Source organism: Microcaecilia unicolor, unplaced genomic scaffold, assembly GCF_901765095.1.
Source record: "Microcaecilia unicolor unplaced genomic scaffold, aMicUni1.1, whole genome shotgun sequence".
Lineage (NCBI taxonomy): Eukaryota > Metazoa > Chordata > Amphibia > Gymnophiona > Siphonopidae > Microcaecilia > Microcaecilia unicolor.
In genome coordinates this window covers 50881-68147 of record NW_021963639.1, presented here as the reverse complement: position 1 = coordinate 68147, position 17267 = coordinate 50881, and the positions used below count along the sequence as shown (strand labels likewise).

At 43.9% G+C, this 17267-nt stretch overlaps 1 protein-coding gene across 1 annotated transcript in view; it reads right to left on the bottom strand.

The window, feature by feature from the left end:
* Positions 1-1784: 1784 nt before the first annotated feature.
* Positions 1785-17267, bottom strand: part of LOC115459533 (A disintegrin and metalloproteinase with thrombospondin motifs 14-like) — a gene marked incomplete at both ends in the record, with an annotated part of 62275 nt that continues 46792 nt past the window's right edge. The window contains 3 exons of the mRNA XM_030189345.1: positions 1785-1914; positions 7148-7355; positions 11995-12127. Of these exons, the coding sequence (XP_030045205.1) occupies positions 1785-1914; positions 7148-7355; positions 11995-12127 (471 nt within the window). The remainder of the gene's footprint in view (positions 1915-7147; positions 7356-11994; positions 12128-17267) is intronic.

Here is a 17267-nt window from a genome sequence, read left to right as displayed (position 1 = left end):
GGTGGGGTCCGAAAGGGATGGTGGAGGGGCAGTGCGCCGGGAGGGTCAAAGAGTGGGCGGGGGGGGGGGGGCTAAAAATGTGCCCTCTCACTTCGGGCTCTGGACTCCCCCTCCTGCCAAAGTCTGGCTATGGCCTCTGGGGGCAAGGTATGAGAAAACAGAAGGAAGACAAAGGCCTCCATTTTACCCCTCAGTAGCCCCTCAGTATAAAGGAAAACGTAATATGCTTACCAAAATAAAGAGCTTCTACAAAAGCGCAGAACTCAAAATCAGTTCTAGTACATTTTGCAATTAGAAGTAAGGATGCCGGACTTCCACTGAGACCTCTGTCTCTTTGTGTCGGTGTAATCTCTTATTTGGGTTGTAGCAATATCAACATCCCACAAATTTCTCAATTTGAACTTCCCCAGCTGTAAAAGACTAAAATACAAGCTGATGCATGCCACTACCTTCTCCTACACGAGCACGCAAATATGGAATGCTCTACCCACAGACCTGAAATCAATTGTCAAAACAAATAACTTTCGCAAATCTCTGAAGACACACTTTTTCAACAAGGCCTACAACGAGAACCAACAGCTTCACTAATTCACTTTCCCAACCCAACCAGTTATGAAAATTCACTTCTACTATCACCCGCCCAATCACTTCCTCTTTCTTCCCTACTTAATCTCTACACACTACTAACTGTATCTGATATTCTGGAATGACAATGTCATAACAAAACTATGTAAGCCACATTGAGCCTGCAAATAGGTGGGATAATGTGGGATACAAATGCAATAAATAAAATAAAAACATTACATATTGGTTCTCGTTGCTTCCAGAGATATCAGGTAAGGATATGCAGGAGTACATTTAATTCTTAGACAGCTGGTATGGCATTAGTTGAAAATTTGTTACACAAATCCAAAGTATGAAGATACTACATATTAAACAGTTGACTGTCAAGAGTACTGGACTGACAGCAGTGAGAATCTTCACGAATCCACAGAACAGACAGTTACAAACAGGAGGAATCAGTGCAAGTTTTCAGAATTTGTCTTACTAATCATTCTCATTCCTGGTATGGTAAGGACATCTCTAAGACAAAAAGGGTGGTTTAGCTTCTTTGACCATTTAGTTTTTGGCACCAGGGTGATATAACGCCAGCATTAGGCCATCTTATCTGTATTCTGGAAAGCGTTTTTAAATGTGCAAATATGATTCATCCTTGTGTAAATCCTCTGGGACATCTAGGCAGTGGCGTACCAAGGGGGGGGGGGGGGGGGGCGGTCCGCCCTGGGTGCACGCCACTGGGGGGTGCCGTGGCGCGCGCCTGTCGGCTGTGAGTTCGAATCGCTATGCTAAATTCTCTCGTTCACTGCAGCTCCCTCCCTCTGCCCCGGAACAGGAAAGTTCCGGGGCAGAGGGAGGGAGCTGCACTGAACGAGAGAATTTAGCATAGCGATTCGAACTTGCAGCCGTCAGGCGCGCGCCGCGGCACCCCCCCCAGCGGCATGCACCCGGGGGGGGGGGTCATTTCGCTGGGGGGGGGGGGGGCGCATCGGCGATCCGCCCCGGGTGTTGTCGAGGCTAGAAATGCCACTGCATCTAGGTCTCAGAGTGAAAGGCTCTAAAGTTTTGTGAAAGTTCCAAATTATTCTACAGTTTGATGCACATCCTTAGTATGAACACAGAATGGCCTCTCCATGAAATAAGAAAGAAATAGGAGAAACAGACTGGAGTGCTAAAAGAATGCCTTCTATTCCTGATCACCTGTTGTGGGCTTTTGAATTCTTTACCTGGACAAGGTGCCATCTTGCAGACTTGAGAGCTGTCTGGCTTCTCACCATCACACTGCCCGATGCTGTTATCGCTGGTCTTGCATGACACCTTTCGCTGCTGGATACCCTCACCACAGCTGGACGAACACTGCCAAGAGGTGAAAAATAATAACAACACATTCAGTAGTCCCAACAATTCATCAATGAGAAATAACATCAACCCTTGCAACAGTTCTAAGAAACAACCGATGGACAATATCACCAAGAACTCCATCAATCCTAACAACCAATCACCTTCACTATTCAACAAGTACAAACTTAAGGGTCTACTTTCCTTTATAAAATGCTAGTGTATTGGTTACGTGTGGGCATTTGCGCCTAGGCTCAATCACTTATACCCTGTCAGAACTGGTGTAGATGATTACACCTGGGTGCTGGAGCCATATCGAATCTTATAGTATTCTATAAGATACACATGTAAATGTGAGTTCTGCTCAAACTCTGCCCATGTGTACACCTATTTGTCAAATACTCATTATACAAGATACACAAGTATTTGAAGAATAGTGCATAGGCAGAATATTGTCATGTAAATGTGTATTTGCTGATATTATGAAAACTTACACAGATAAGACTAGATTCAGTAAATGGTGGCCAAATGTGGGTGCCGAAAAAATACATGCTGAGCACTATTCTATGAATGGTGCTTCAAGCTGGGTCAACCACCAAGGGCGAGGGATCAAAAAAAGAGGAAACCAAAGCTAGTATAAATAATCAAGTCTTTATTGCTTTTAAAATGTTGCAAGCCAAGTACTGAAAGGGAAATGGGACTTGATATATCGCCTTTCTGAGGTTTTTGCAACTACATTCAAAGCGGTTTACATATATTCAGGTACTTGTTTTGTGCCAGGGGCAATGGAGGGTTAAGTGACTTGCCCAGAGTCACAAGGAACTGCAGTGGGAATCAAACTCAGTTCCCCAGGATCAAAAATCCACTGCATTAACCACTAGGCTACTCCTCCTCAACACAGCTGTGTTTTGGCTGGTGTGCCTTCATCAGGAGCCTTATCTTAGCTACCACAGAAACAGTTGTATGAACAATGAAGACTGGTACAATAAAATACACATAGGACTAGCTTATTGAGCAGCTACACCAAGCTTGATAGTGTAGCCGCTTGGTAAGCTTTAGTCCTATGTGTATTGCACCAGTCTTCATTGTTTGTGAGGTTTGGAGTTCTCCTTTTTATTCCTTGTGCTTAGAGTTGGTGCCATTCATAGAACAGAACTTAGAACTGAGATCCACGCCCAACTTTGGGGGTAAGGATTTATACCAACTGAAACCTGGTGTGTAAATCCTCATGCTCAAATTAGATGTGGATCCCCCAAATTCTACAATACTGCGTGCATCTTTAGTGAACACTCCTGACCCACCCATGCCCCTCCCATGGTCATACCCCCTTTTCAGTTACATGCTAAAAACGTTGCATGCTATAAAGATGTGCATGCAAAGAATAGTGCTTAGCAAGATGAATGTACAGATCTAGATTGTTGCTAATTAACTAGGGCTGTACCGAATACTCATATTCAATTCAATCCCGAATAGTGCCCCAAATACATTATCCACCAGATTCTATATATAGCGACTAGAGTTAAATATGCAATTTTGGCCAAATTGTGCATGGAACTTAATTAATGAGCCAATCAATGCCGATAACTGGCTATTAACAATAATTATGGCACTAATTGGAACTAATTAGAATTTACATGCATAATTTGCTAAGAGTGTTTTGGGTGAGACTTTGGCAGGCTTATAATGTGGATGCTTTTCTGTGATAATGGAATAGAAAAAAAGGTCCAGGGCAGAAACGAAGTACATTTTTATCTAGATATGTTTCAGTCATGACTATATTAGAAAAAGGTGCCTTAACTGACCAGCTGGCCACTGGACAGATAAAGGCATGACCTCCCCTTAATCCCCCAGTGGTCACTGATCTCCTCCCACTCCACAAAGATGTGACAGTGATAGCACATACCAGGCTCTGTGACAGCTCCAGATATTATAGCCATTCCTAAGAAAGCAGCAAACAAGTAGTGTAGCCCAGTGGTCAGTGCAGTGGACAGTGAAACAATGGACCCAGGTTCAATTCCCACTATAGCTCTTTCATTTCTGTAGAATTTTTGAGCCCTCCTGGAATATAGAAATACCTCCTATACCTAAATACATGAGTAACCTGCAAGCCTGGAGGGCTCACTATACAATATGAAGGGGTTTAGGTGGGATTTTTACCTGGGTGTCTTTATGTGAAGTTCATTGCAGTGACCACTAAGCTGCCCCTCTGCATTGCTGGGATGTCTGTATGACCAGTTTATTAGGGGTGCTGTCAGACAGACATCTCTTTGGGTTGTTGTTCTATATTTTTCCATGGGGCTTTTTTTTTTTTCAAAAATGGTACTTACAGATGGACATGTTAAGCTTGAAAACTCTAGCTCACAGCCGTAATTGAACCAGAAATGTAGACATTTGTCTGGTTCAATTATGGCTGTGAGCTAAACGTTTTTGGTAAAAGTCTCAATTCAGACTTAGACATCATATCAAAAATGCCCCTCCATGTTATTGTTCACTGCTTTCTGGAGGGTGCCTGGGTGACACTTATTCCAGATTCTTCCCCAAAATAGGGAGATTATTAGAACAATTTGAGACTCATGATATTATTGTTGGGGGTGATTTCAGTATAGCGTATGATTCACAAATGGATAAAACATACAATCTCCACATTATTTCTTTTTAGTAGAGGAAGGAGTTTCCCAATTTCTGTGAGTGTCTGGACCTAATAGATACTTGGAGAATGCTGCACCCCACGGAAAGGGATTACACCCACATTTCAAGGGCCTATTTGACCTGCTGATAATGAAGGATGTCTTAACTATAGGTTCCCTAATGATCTCTGATCACTAGATGATCTGAGTTGATCTAACTTTGGGGACTGGGGATCATTCCACTGGTGGTTCCCCATCTTCGTATATGAGGATAGTGCTTTCAATGAGTTCTTACATAAGAATTGGGAAACTTATTATGAGTTTAATTAATACTACCTGGAGAATCCCACCCTTTTTTGGAATGCAGCAATGCCCACATTATGGGGGGAAATAATAGCTTATATAATCCATAAAAAAGTACTTTGGACAAAAGAATTTTGACTTTTTAAAATCAGATCCGAAGGGATTGCAGGACTCTGGCAAACCACCCATCACAAGCCTTGCAAGAGCAAGTGATGGCAGGGCCTATGAAATTAAACACCCTATTACAACAGTGAGTCAAAAAAATCTATAATCTATTATAAATATAAGCTGCTTCGATATGGTTATAGACCAGGTAAACTGTTTGCTTCTCTCACAAGGAAATGAGAGGGGATATGCAGAATTACAGTGCTAGACAATGGAGTAGGGGTATTGACTAATAATGAGCCCCAGATCACTAATATATTTCACCAATTTTTCCTTCAACTATATAAAAAGGAACCTAGGACTAGGGCCAATCAGAGCCGGTATCTGCAAACAGTTCATTTACCTATGCTATTGGCAGATCAACAAGCGCTGTTGAATGATCTGATTACAGAGGAGGAGGTAGTAGGGGTTATACAATTACCAACTCTAGACAAAGTGCCAGGACCAGATGGTTTCAGTAGTGAGGATTATAAGAATCTTAAGGAGAAAGTAGTGGAAGTTCTGACTCAATTATTCTATCACTTAGTGGACCAACAAGTACTGCTGAATGATACCAATATTGCTCACATTACATTGGTTGCTAAACCAGGAAAGTATCCATCTCACTCATTAATTTTGACATGAAGATAATGGCCAAGGTGCTTGCTAACTGGCTGGCCAGGGTTTTTTTTGGCATCACTATCTGGTCAAAAATAAGAGGCTTTTATTGGCATCTATAGAAACCAGTTTCATAGCTAAGGTACCTTTGATGCTGATCAGTTTCAACACAGAAAAAGGTTTTGATTGTGTAAACTGGGATTACCTTTGGGCAGTGATTTTGGCTATACAGGCCATTTTTTTGGCTGTGGCTTTGGCTTTGTACTGGGAACCAAGGATGGAAGTGGTAGCTAATAGTATAATATCTTTGTTTTGAATTTGGAGAGGGAGACTTGGCAGGCTTATCCTCTTTCACTGCTTTGATTTTTACTTTCTATTCAGTCTCTTCTCCAGGCAGTGGTGGGTAACCCTGCAATAGAAGGCATCTAGATTGGCCAATAACAGTTTAAGATTGATGCGTTTGCAGGTGATATTTTAGTTCATTTATTGAATCTCCAAAGGTCTTTGGCAACCTTGATGGGTGAGATGGAAGTATTTGGCTCCTTTTCTGGCCTTAATATTAGTAACTCTGAAGCATTACACAGGCAATGCAGAATAACTGGGTTGGTACCTTTCCATTGCATTGGGTAGAGGGTTCCTTTAAGTATCTGGGGATTCATTTAACTGCTGATCCTTTAAAGTTATAGAAAGAAAATATTATCCCCTTCTTGACTCAAATGCACAAAGTTTTAGACAGTTGGAAATCGCTTCCTCTTTTGCTACTGGGGTGGATCACCTTGTCACCATATAGATTATCTCCACTGCAAGGTGCATTCACCAGCTTTGCATTTATGTCTTCTCATAAGTCCAAGGCTCAGTGACGTTCCTAGGTCGGCTGCCACCCGGGGCGGATCGCCGATGTGCACCCCCCCCCCCCCCGGGTGCATTCTTGGCTGCTGGGAGCAGCCGCGCGGCTCTCGGCTCTGCTGGCTCCCTGCTCCTTCTGCCTCGGAACAGGGAGTAACCTGTTCCGGGGTAGAGTAAGCAGGTAAACAGTGGCGGCTCTCTGCACCCCTCCAGCGGCGTGCACCACGGCGGACCACCCCCACCACCCCGCCCTTTCTATGCCGCTGCCAAAGCTCATAGCCATGCCAGTCTTCTGGTGGCAATAACTGAAGCTGAGACTTTAGATGAGGTGTAAAAGACACAATAAGCAGAAGGGATGAGCTCCACATTCATCTGCTCCAGCTAGAATATATGCCAGCTCAGACTGTGTTTGGGTAGGTAAACTAGAGGAAAAGCCTTGTACTCTTCCCAAACTGTGTGCATGTATTGTACCATGAAGAACCAATGAGCAAAAATGTTCAAATGGAAGTGTTCACTGAGCAACTAGGCTATCCCTGTCCCCTTAACTTTAATCCACAATGGAGCATTACTTGCTTCTAGTGAATTAGTTCTAGTCTTGGTTTCAATTAAATAACCCCCACCCACACCCAGCAGCACTACCACCAGCCCCGTTTCTGCAGTAACTATCCCACCAAGAGAATGAGGAACCCAATTCCAGAGCAGCTGGAACTCACTTGGGACCAGGCTCCTGTTTTCCACTGGGAGGGGCAGGGCAATCGGTTGCATGGAGTCCTTGTGTCTGGCCGTTCACTGGTGCAGTATTTGTTAGGCACAGTTTGATTGGTACCATTCTGCAGTTGCTGGACGCATTGAACCATACGAGTTTTCAGCCCAAGCTTGCCACAGGTTTTGCTGCAGGCTCCCCAATCCTCTGTTACCCACCTGCAAGAAATAACAATATTATTTTTTTTTTATTTCTAGCACCAGCATACACACTGGTATGCAATATACTTAGCATCATTCACTTTCAGTATCAAAATATTCCCAAATAATTGTTAGCTAAGCACTGCACAGTGCACCTGCAGCATAACTACAATATAGAGGGGCATAATCAAACGGCGCCGGCGAAATCGATCGCCGGTGATCTATTTTGGCGGCGCCGCAACAGCTGGCCAGAACCGTATTATCGAAAAAGATGGCCGGCCAACTTTTGTTTCGATAATACGGTTGGGGCCGGCCAAATGCCACAGATCGCCGGGTTTGAGATGGCCGACTTTGTTTTTCAGCGATAATGGAAACTAGAACCGGCCATCTCAAACCTGGCCAAATCCAAGGCATTTGGCCGTGGGAGGGGCCAGCATTCGTAGTGCACTGGTACTTCTGGATGTTTAGATCTTGCTGATCAGTTATGTTATGACTTACTTGTTCAGGAGTGCTGTATTTTGTAATACTGTTTTGAGAAATGTTCAAGAAAGACTTCATACAAATGAAAAAAGTCCCTGCCATGCATTTTCCCTTGATGGCCGTCCCCGACCTGCACTTCCCTTAATAGCTTAAAGTGCACGTCTCTTGTCTTTCTCCCTGAACAGGGAAATCAAAACTTTTTGTACACTGCTTTTTTTGTAGTAACAGTGGGATTTGAACCAGCCACCTCTGCATTACAAGACAAGTGATGTAACCACTTGGCCACAGCTCCACTTACTTAGGTGTCCCTCCCTTTTGATTATACCCCTCCAGGTCTCTCTCAGCCACTCACAGACAGCTTAACGCACTGTGATTGGCTGAGAGAGACCTGAAGGGGTATAATCAAAAGGGAGGACCTGCCAAGTAAGTGGAGCTGTGGCCAAGTGATTACATCATGGCTCTTGTAACACTGAGGTGGCTGGTTCAAATCCCACTGCTACTACTAAAAAAAAAAAAAAAAAAAAACTGTGAGCAAAAACTGTTTTGATTTCCCTGTTTGAGGAGAAAGCCGGCCATTAAGAGAAGTGCACTTTCGGAGAGAAACACGGCTATTAAGGGAAGTGCACATCAGGGACGGCCATCAAGGGAAAATGAACGGCAGGGACTTTTTTAATTTGTATGAAGTCTTTCTTGAACATTTCTCAAAACAGTATCACAAAATACAGCACTCCAGAACAAGTAAGTCATAACATAACTGATTAGCAAGATCCTTTTTTTTTTAACGAGCTGGCCGACTGGCTTCCCCTCCTAGGAAGGAAATGTTTTAAAGTTTTTTTTTTGGGTGGGAGGGGGTTGGTGACCACTGGAGGAGTATGGGGAGGTCATCCCCGATTCCTTCCGGTGGTCATCTGGTCAGTTTGGGCATCTTTTTGAGACTTGGTCGTGAAAATAAATAGACCAAGTAAAACCGGCCAAATGCTCGTCATCGCCGGTTTTCTTTTTTCCATTATCAGCTGAAGCCGGTCATCTCGTAAGCACGCCCACATCCCGCCTTCACTACCCTGCCAACACGCCCCCTTGAAGTTTAGCCGCCTCTGCGACGGAATGCCGGCGAGTGTGTCCAAAAATCGGGTTTCGATTATACCGATTTGGCCGGTTTTAGGAGATGGCCGGCCCTCTCCCGATTTGTGTCGGAAGATGGCCGGCTATCACTTTCGAAAATAAGCTGGATAGTTAACAAAGGCATCAAAGGCAAATATTTTGTGCTTGTACTAACTACAGTTTGGTTGAGCACGGAACAATATGGGCTCAATATTCAGCCAGCAGTGGGCAGTGTTTTTGCTGTCCACCAACGGTGTTAAATCTGGATATTCAATGCTGGGCCATTTCTGGCGACCAGCACTGAATATCCAGAGTTTTTTTAATCGCTAAAAAGTTTGCCTATTTCAACTGTTGAACATAGCTGTTTAAGCGCTGAATATCCACGCGTAACCAACCATGTTGCACAATATAGCTGGTTAGCGGCTAGCCACTAACTGCCGATATTTAGCGGGAGATAACAGGTTATCTCCCATTGAACATCCATGGTTATGCATCGATATGCTATTTAACTGGTCAGCAGCCATGTCTTGCTGGTTAAATAGCTTTGAATATATCAGGGGGTCTATCTTCTTTGCAATTAAAGTATAATTCCAGTGGTCAAGACTACAGAGTGCTCCTGCTTTGTATTTAGTTCTTAAATCTGAACAGAAAAATGCCCCTATTTTTGCGATCACATTGAATGGTATTTAATGCCTAGAGTTTGGGGCGGGGGGGGGGGGGGGGGGGGGGGAGAGCCAGGAGCGTACTATTATAATAGGAAAAACAAAAGAAATTGAGCAATGACCACTCACATTCCAACACAAGGGCAAAGTTTATTTAAAATACACAAGCTAAAATACTGACTCGATGCATTGTGTGTTTTGGCACATGAAGCGCCTGCCTCAGGAGTCAAAAATCAAACTTAAATGAAGGTCATATAATGGGATATAAAATAAATACCATATATGCAAAAAATAATGCATGTGCAGTAAACACTATAAAGATAAATGTATATAAAATCAAACACATATGAAGAACATGTGGTTAACCGGGAGCAAATACATAATCATATATGCATTATTTTTTACATATATGGTATTAATAAAGGTGGAAAGAAGAGCAAGAGCAAACGACAGCTACCATAGTTAAAGGGAGAAGTGAAAGAGGCTATTAGAGCCAAAAGAACATCTTTCAGAATATGGAAAAAAGATCCAAATGAAGAAAACAAGAAGCAAAATAAGCACTGGGAAGTTAGTTGCAAAGCTTTGATAAAAAAGGACAAACTTGCCTCGGAAGCAAAAACTCATAGTAATAACTTTTTCAGGTGTAGCAGAAGCAGAATGAATTCTTTCCCTTGATGTGTACTGAAGAAGATGCAAGAGAGACGTTTTTCAAGGGTGATGATGAGGAACTGAAAGAAATCTTGGTGAATTTGGAAGACGTGCTGAGTCAAACCAGCAAATAAAGGAGTAGTAAATTATCTGGACCAGATGGTATATACCCCAGGGTGCTGAAGGGACTCAAATATGAATTTGCGGGTCTGATGTTAGTGATCTGTAACCTGTTGTTAAAATTGTCCATAGTATCTGAAGATTGGAAGGTGACCACTGTAACGGCTATTTTTAAAAAGGGATCCAGAGGTGATCCAGGAAATTACAGACCAGTAAGTCTGACGTCTGTGCTGGGCAAAATAGTGGAAACTAATATAAAGAATAAAATCACTGAACACATAGAGAAACATGGTTTAATGAGACAGTCAACATGGATTTAGCCAAGGGAAGTCTTGCCTCACCAATTTGCTTTAGTTCTTTGAAGGCATGAATAAACCTGTAGATAATGGTGAGATGGTTGATGTAGTGTATCTAGACTTTTAGAAAGCATTTGACAAAGACCCTCATGAAAGACTCCTGAGGAAATTAAAAACCATGGGATAGGAGGCAATGTGCTGTTGTGGATTAGGAATTGGTTGATGGATAGAAAACAGAGGGTAGGGTTAAATGGCCAATTCTCTCAGTGGAGGAGGGTGAATAGTGGAGTGCCCCAGGGATCTGTACTGGGACCAGTGCTATTTAACATGTTTATTAATGCTTTGGATATGGAAACGAGTGAGGTGATTAAATTTGAAGACACAAAAATATTCAAAGTTGTGCACAATCATGAGGATTGTGAAAAATTCCAGGAAGACCGTAGGAAGTTGGAAGACTGGGTATCCAAATGGCAGATGAGATTTAATGTGAACAAGTGCAAACTGATGCACATTGGGAAGAATAATCCAAATCATAGTTATTTAATGCTAGGTTCCACCCTAGGAGTCAGCACCCAAGAAAAAGATGTAGGTGTCATCGTGGACAATACGCTGAAATCTTCTGGCCAGTGTGTGGTGGTGGCCAAAAAAGTAAACACAATGCTAGGAATTATTAAGAAAGGGATGGTAAATAAGACAAACAATATTATAATGCCTCTGTATTGCTCCATGGTGCGACCACACCTAGAGTGTTGCATTCAATTCTAGTCACTGTATCTTGAAAAAGATATAGCAGAATTAGGAAAGGTTCAAAAAAGGGTGACCAAAATGATTAAGGAGATGGAACTCCTCTCATATGAGGACTCTTCAGCTTGGCAAAAAGATGGCTGAGGGAGGATATGATAGAGGTCTACAAAATGCTTAGTGGTATAGAACGGGTATATATATATCAATTTTTTACTCTTTCAAAATGTGCAAAGACTATGGCACACTCAAGGAAGTTACATGGTATTACTCTTAAAATGAACAGGAGGAAATATTTTTTTCACTCAAAGAACAGTTAAGCTCTGGAACTCATTACCAGAGAATGTAGTAACGGTGGTTAGCGTATCTGGGTTTAAAAAAGGTTTGGACAAGCTCCTGGAGGAAAAGTCCATAGTTTACTATTGAGATAGACATGGGGAAAACTACTGCTTGTCTCTGGAATCAGTAGCATGAATGTTGCCACTATTTGGGATTCTGTCAGGTACTCGTAATCTGAATTGGCCACTGTTGGAAGCAGGATACTGGGCTAGATGGACCATTGGTCTGACACAGTCTGGATATTCTTATGTTCATACACTGCTCTCTCACCCTGGTTGGGAGCACTCCTGCAGGTTACAGCGTCTGCGAATTGGCTTGGGTTTTTTACTGTTGTCACAGAAGTTGCGATGCACCAGTCGATTATTGCTCTTCTGCCGACAGCCATACTTGGTGTACTGGATGCCTACAAAGAACCAAGCAGAACAGAAAAGGGCAATGAAAAGAGAGAAAGAGCGTGTGCAAGCAAATTACGATCACCATGAAATCTGCAAAGTACAATGTATATAAGAATGTCAGTGTCATGTCCCCTACCTCAACGCAAGCGGTGTCCTCGGGCTGTGTGGGGTCCTGTCGACACGTACACTTGACTGGCACTGCCTGAGCCATGTGTGTGTAGTCCTCTCTGGGTTTGTTCAGAGAGCGGTGGTTGCAGGCTCCTTAATTGCTTTGCTTCCATGCACCTGTTTCAGCTCTCTCTCTCTCTCTCTCTCTCTCTGCCTGGCTTCCAGGCTCCTTGATTGCTTTGCTTCCACCCACCTGGGTCTGCTCTTCCTCTGCCTGGCTTCCCTTGCTTCTCTCCTATTGGTCTTCCGGTTCCTCCTTCCCCTGCTCTTGTCCTTTGGCTTTGCCCCTTCTCCCTGCTGATGTCAGACGCCAGCACTTTATCAGCTGAGCTCTCCCTGGACTCCATGCTTTGGCTTCTACTTTGGTAGGTGTTTCTAACTCTGTAGCCTGCTTCTTATCTACGGGTCCCTCGTTACTGACTTTCGCCTGTACCTGGATTACTCTTTTGCCTGCCACCTGCCTACTTACTTTCGCCTGTACCTGGATTACTCTCTTGCTTGCCGCCTGCCTACTGACTGTCGCTTGTACCTGGATTACTCTCTTGACCTACTGCCTGCCTGGCTGATATATTCACAACCCCGCTTCCAGCTCTGTCCCGTAAGTCCTGCAGGCCGCCCGCACCTAGGGGCTCAACCTCTGGGGAACAGCGGTCAGCGCAGGTGAAACCTGGGGTTGTCCAGCCACCAAGCAGAACCTGGTCCGAGTACCGGGCTCAGCAGCGCTCTACTTGGTACAAGAACTCACAAGTCTGACAGTCAGGTGAATATTCAGCTGGTGGTGTCCGCTGCTAGCTAGATCAAACCTGGATATTCAGTGACAGGCCATGTTTGGGCACCAGCATTGAATAGTCAGGTATATGCGGCAGGTTATCTCTTTTGCAGTTAAGTGCGATAATCAGCACTTAACCACATAAAGATAAGACTGACTTTTATGCAGTCTGATTTAACAGCTAAACCTAGGCATAAGTGTTGACTCTGTCCCTGGACCACTCACATAATAGCTGGATCTGAATATCAGTGGATAGTCCCAAACAAGCAATTTAACCGAGCAAGAGCCATTTTGGCCAGTTAAATCGCTTTGAATATTGATCTCCTTAATTATTACTCCTGGTAATATTACCAAAATTAAAAACGTATTTCTGCATATCTTACCAAAACATGACAAAGTATAATGAGTAGCAATGCCCAGTTAACACGTGAGACTTTACCGCTAATTCAATGGGTGGGGGTAAGGTCTCAGGCCCAAAATGGACACACGCCAATTTTTATTTTGCCGAACGTCCATTTTTGTCCAAAAGAAAAAAGGCTTTTTGCAGGTGCGCTGAAAAATGGACCTGTACGTGTCCAATACACGTGTCTACACCAGCGCAGGCCATTTTTCAGTGCCCCTTAGTAAAAGGACCCCTCCGCTCTTGTCTTTAATGGAATGATGTTCATGATGGCGATTTAGGAACTGAATATGTTTTGGTTGCAAATATAGCTCCTGATGAAGGAATATGAAATGGGGCACCTCACAGAGCTGCAGGCAAGTTCAGGATTGCCACAGCTAAGTGTTTGGAACTTTGATCGTGCTTTTTATAGAGACTTACAATTATGTTATATTTTGGGGCACAATTAATACACATTCTATGATATTGTTTTGTGGCTATGTTAGGTGAGATTTTCAACATTTATTTCTTTATGATATTTGTCATGTTCACATAAGAAATCACAAGGATGTGTGAACATAGTCACCATTGTTAGCAGAAGTAGCTAATAGCTCTGTTCTGCTTTAATGATGCACTGCTGTGCACTTTGGTGACACACTGAGTGATTTCTTACCCTTTAATTATTTAAATTGATTTGATTTGTATCATATTTTCCACAAGTAATACATAGGATCCTTTTTAGAGAGTAGTAGGAATTGAGATCACGCGACATACCTGGCTAAGCACGAATATTCAGCGCTTCGCCAGCTAAATTAAGTGGCCATATCAGACCACATAAGTAGCAGCGTTATCTTTGGCCGCTATAAACTTAATTGGCCAGCACTAAATATTAACTTAGCCGGTTAAGGTTATAGCGGCCAAAAAAAAAAGGATATTCAATGCCAGTCACTGGAAATGCCCAGCATTGAATATCTGGGCTCAGCACTGACTGCTGGCTGAACATTGGCCCCTCTGATACCAGGTTTCGCTAGTATTTTATAATGGTCCCCAGATGTCATTATAGAATAGGCTCTCAAAGTGTGGCTTTAGGACGCTTATAAGAAGGCACCCACTTATGGAATTATCTCCTTAGAGAGTGATTCTCTAACTTGGTGCCAACATTTACCCATCACGTATATCACATTAGATAAGTCATAATTGGCAGTTACATGCACTATTACAGTAGATGCTATGCTATAAGGTCATGACTAAATACCATAGGGGTCCTTTTACAAAGCAGCGCTATAAAGTGGCCTTAGTGTGCTCTTATGCAGGTCTTTCCTGCACGCTAAGGCCATTTTTAACGCACCAGTAAAATGATCAATTTAGAGTATTTGTATTAATGTTCATGTGCTAATGTACTACTATTACTACTATTTAACATTTCTAAAGCGCTACCAGGGTTGCGCAGCGCTGTACAATTAACAAAGAAGGACAGTCCCTGCTCAAAGGAGCTTACAATCTAAAGGACAAAAAGTGCAGTCAATCAAGATTGAGGCAGTCTAGATTTCCTGGATAGAGGTACTAGGTGCCGAAAGCGACATTGAAGAGGTGGGCTTTGAGCAAGGATTTGAAGATGGGTAGGGAGGGGGCTTGGCGTATGGGCTCAGGGAGTTTATTCCAAACATAGGGTGAGGCGAGACAGAAAGGGCGGAGTCTGGAGTTGGCGGTGGTGGAGAAGGGTACTGAGAGGAGGAATTTGTCCTGTGAGCGGAGGTTACGGGTAGGAGCGTAAGGGGAGATGAGGGTAGAGAGGTAGTGAGGGGCTGCAGATTGAGTGCATTTGTAGGTTAGTAGGAGAAGCTTGAACTGCATGCGGTACCTGATCGGAAGCCAGTGAAGTGACTTGAGGAGAGGGGTGATATGAGCATATCGGTGTAGGTGGAAGATAAGACACACAGCAGAGTTCTGAACGGATTGAAGGGGGGATAGATGGTTAAGTGGGAGGCCAGTGAGGAGTAGGTTGCAGTAGTCAAGGCGAGAGGTAATGAGACAGTGGATGAGAGTTCGGGTGGTGTGCTCAGAGAGGAAAGGGCAAAATTTGCTGATGTTATAGAGAAAGAAGCGACAGGTCTTGGCTATCTGCTGGATATGGGCAGAGGAGAGGAAGGAGTCGAAGATGACTCCGAGGTTGCAGGCAGATGAGACGGGGAGGATGAGGGTGTTATCGACTGAAATAGAGATTGGAGGGAGAGGAGAAGTGGGATTGGGTGGAAAGACAATGAGCTCGGTCTTGGCCATGTTCAGTTTCAGTTGGCGGTTGGACATCCAGGCAGCAATCTCGGATAAGCAGGCCAATACTTTGGCCTGGGTTTCCGCAGTGATGTCTGGTGTGGAGAGATAAAGCTGGGTGTCGTCAGCATAAAGATGATATTGGAAACCATGAGATGAGATCAGCGAGCCCATCCCCTAGACGTCATTAAAAAAGATTAATGGGGGGTGTCAAAATGGTGGAATGCTCTCTCTAGCTGCTTGAGCCTCTACCTGCTGCGGGCAAAATTCTTTCTTGTCTTTGCTATGTCACACACCAAACATAAGGGGACAGTCAGGACCAGGTCCTTAATGGTACAAACGTATTTGCTGTTGCAGCAATCTACAGAGAGATTTGCCACTAGAACCCCAATGCTGACTGGAAGGATCCCTGCTGTTGCTCTGGATTTGGGAGACCCCTAAGACCTGGGTCTAGACGTCACTCTCTCCCCTCCAGTTCCCAATCCACCGCCTCGCCCAGATGGTTCAGTTCTTCAGCATGGGCCTTCCAATGCGGAAGCCACTGAAGAAAGGTCCCCTATTCAAGGAGCTGAAGCTGCAGCACCAGATGGAATACAGAGATCTGTGGAAGTTCCAATGGAGCTTTTAGCTCTGAAGATGAAACTCGAGGTGTTGATGCTGGATAGCATTTGAAGTGCTCTCCAGAAGATGGACTTAACGGTGACTAAGTCTCCACACATCTCCACTTTAGTAAGTACAGTTGAGAACTTATCTAAATTTTTAGAGGGAGCTAAAGGTAAAATTATGTATCATACCTGATAATTTTCTTTCCATTAATCATAGCTGATCAATCCATAGACTGGTGGGTTGTGTCCATCTACCAACAGGTGGAGATAGAGAGCAATCCTTTTGCCTCCCTATATGTGGTCATGTGCTGCCAGAAACTCCTCAGTATGTCGATATCAAAGCTCCATCCGCAGGACTCAGCACTTAGAGAATTACACCCACAAAGGGACACTCTGCCCAGCTCACCACCGCCGAAACAGGGGAGGGGAATCAACCCAGCTCATCCCCACACAAGTGGGGGAGGGGAATCCGTCCAGCTCATCCCCGCGGAGCGGGGGAGGGACACCACCCCGCGGATGCGGGGGGATCTGGCTTATCCTGCAACCGCAACCGCAGGAGGAGCTGACTGACCCTAACACCGCCGAAGCGGGAGGGGTACAAAGCTGCCCTACAGCCGCACGAAGTGGGAGGGAGCACCGGCAGAATTTAGGTCTCAATCCAGCCCCGTAAAACGGAGGGGAGAGGAATGCAGCAGCTCACTGTAACACAAATTCATCTCAACTCTTGAAGAATCCATTGAAAAAACTTGAACACGAAGTCCTCCTGAACAGGAACTGAAGACTAAACTTGAAACTGAAATGCAACCAGAATATAAACAGTACAGATATCTGGGAGGGGCTATGGATTGATCAGCTATGATTAATGGAAAGAAAATTATCAGGTATGATACATAATTTTACCTTCCATATCATCATGCTGATCAATCCATAGACTGGTGGGATGTACCGAAGCAGTA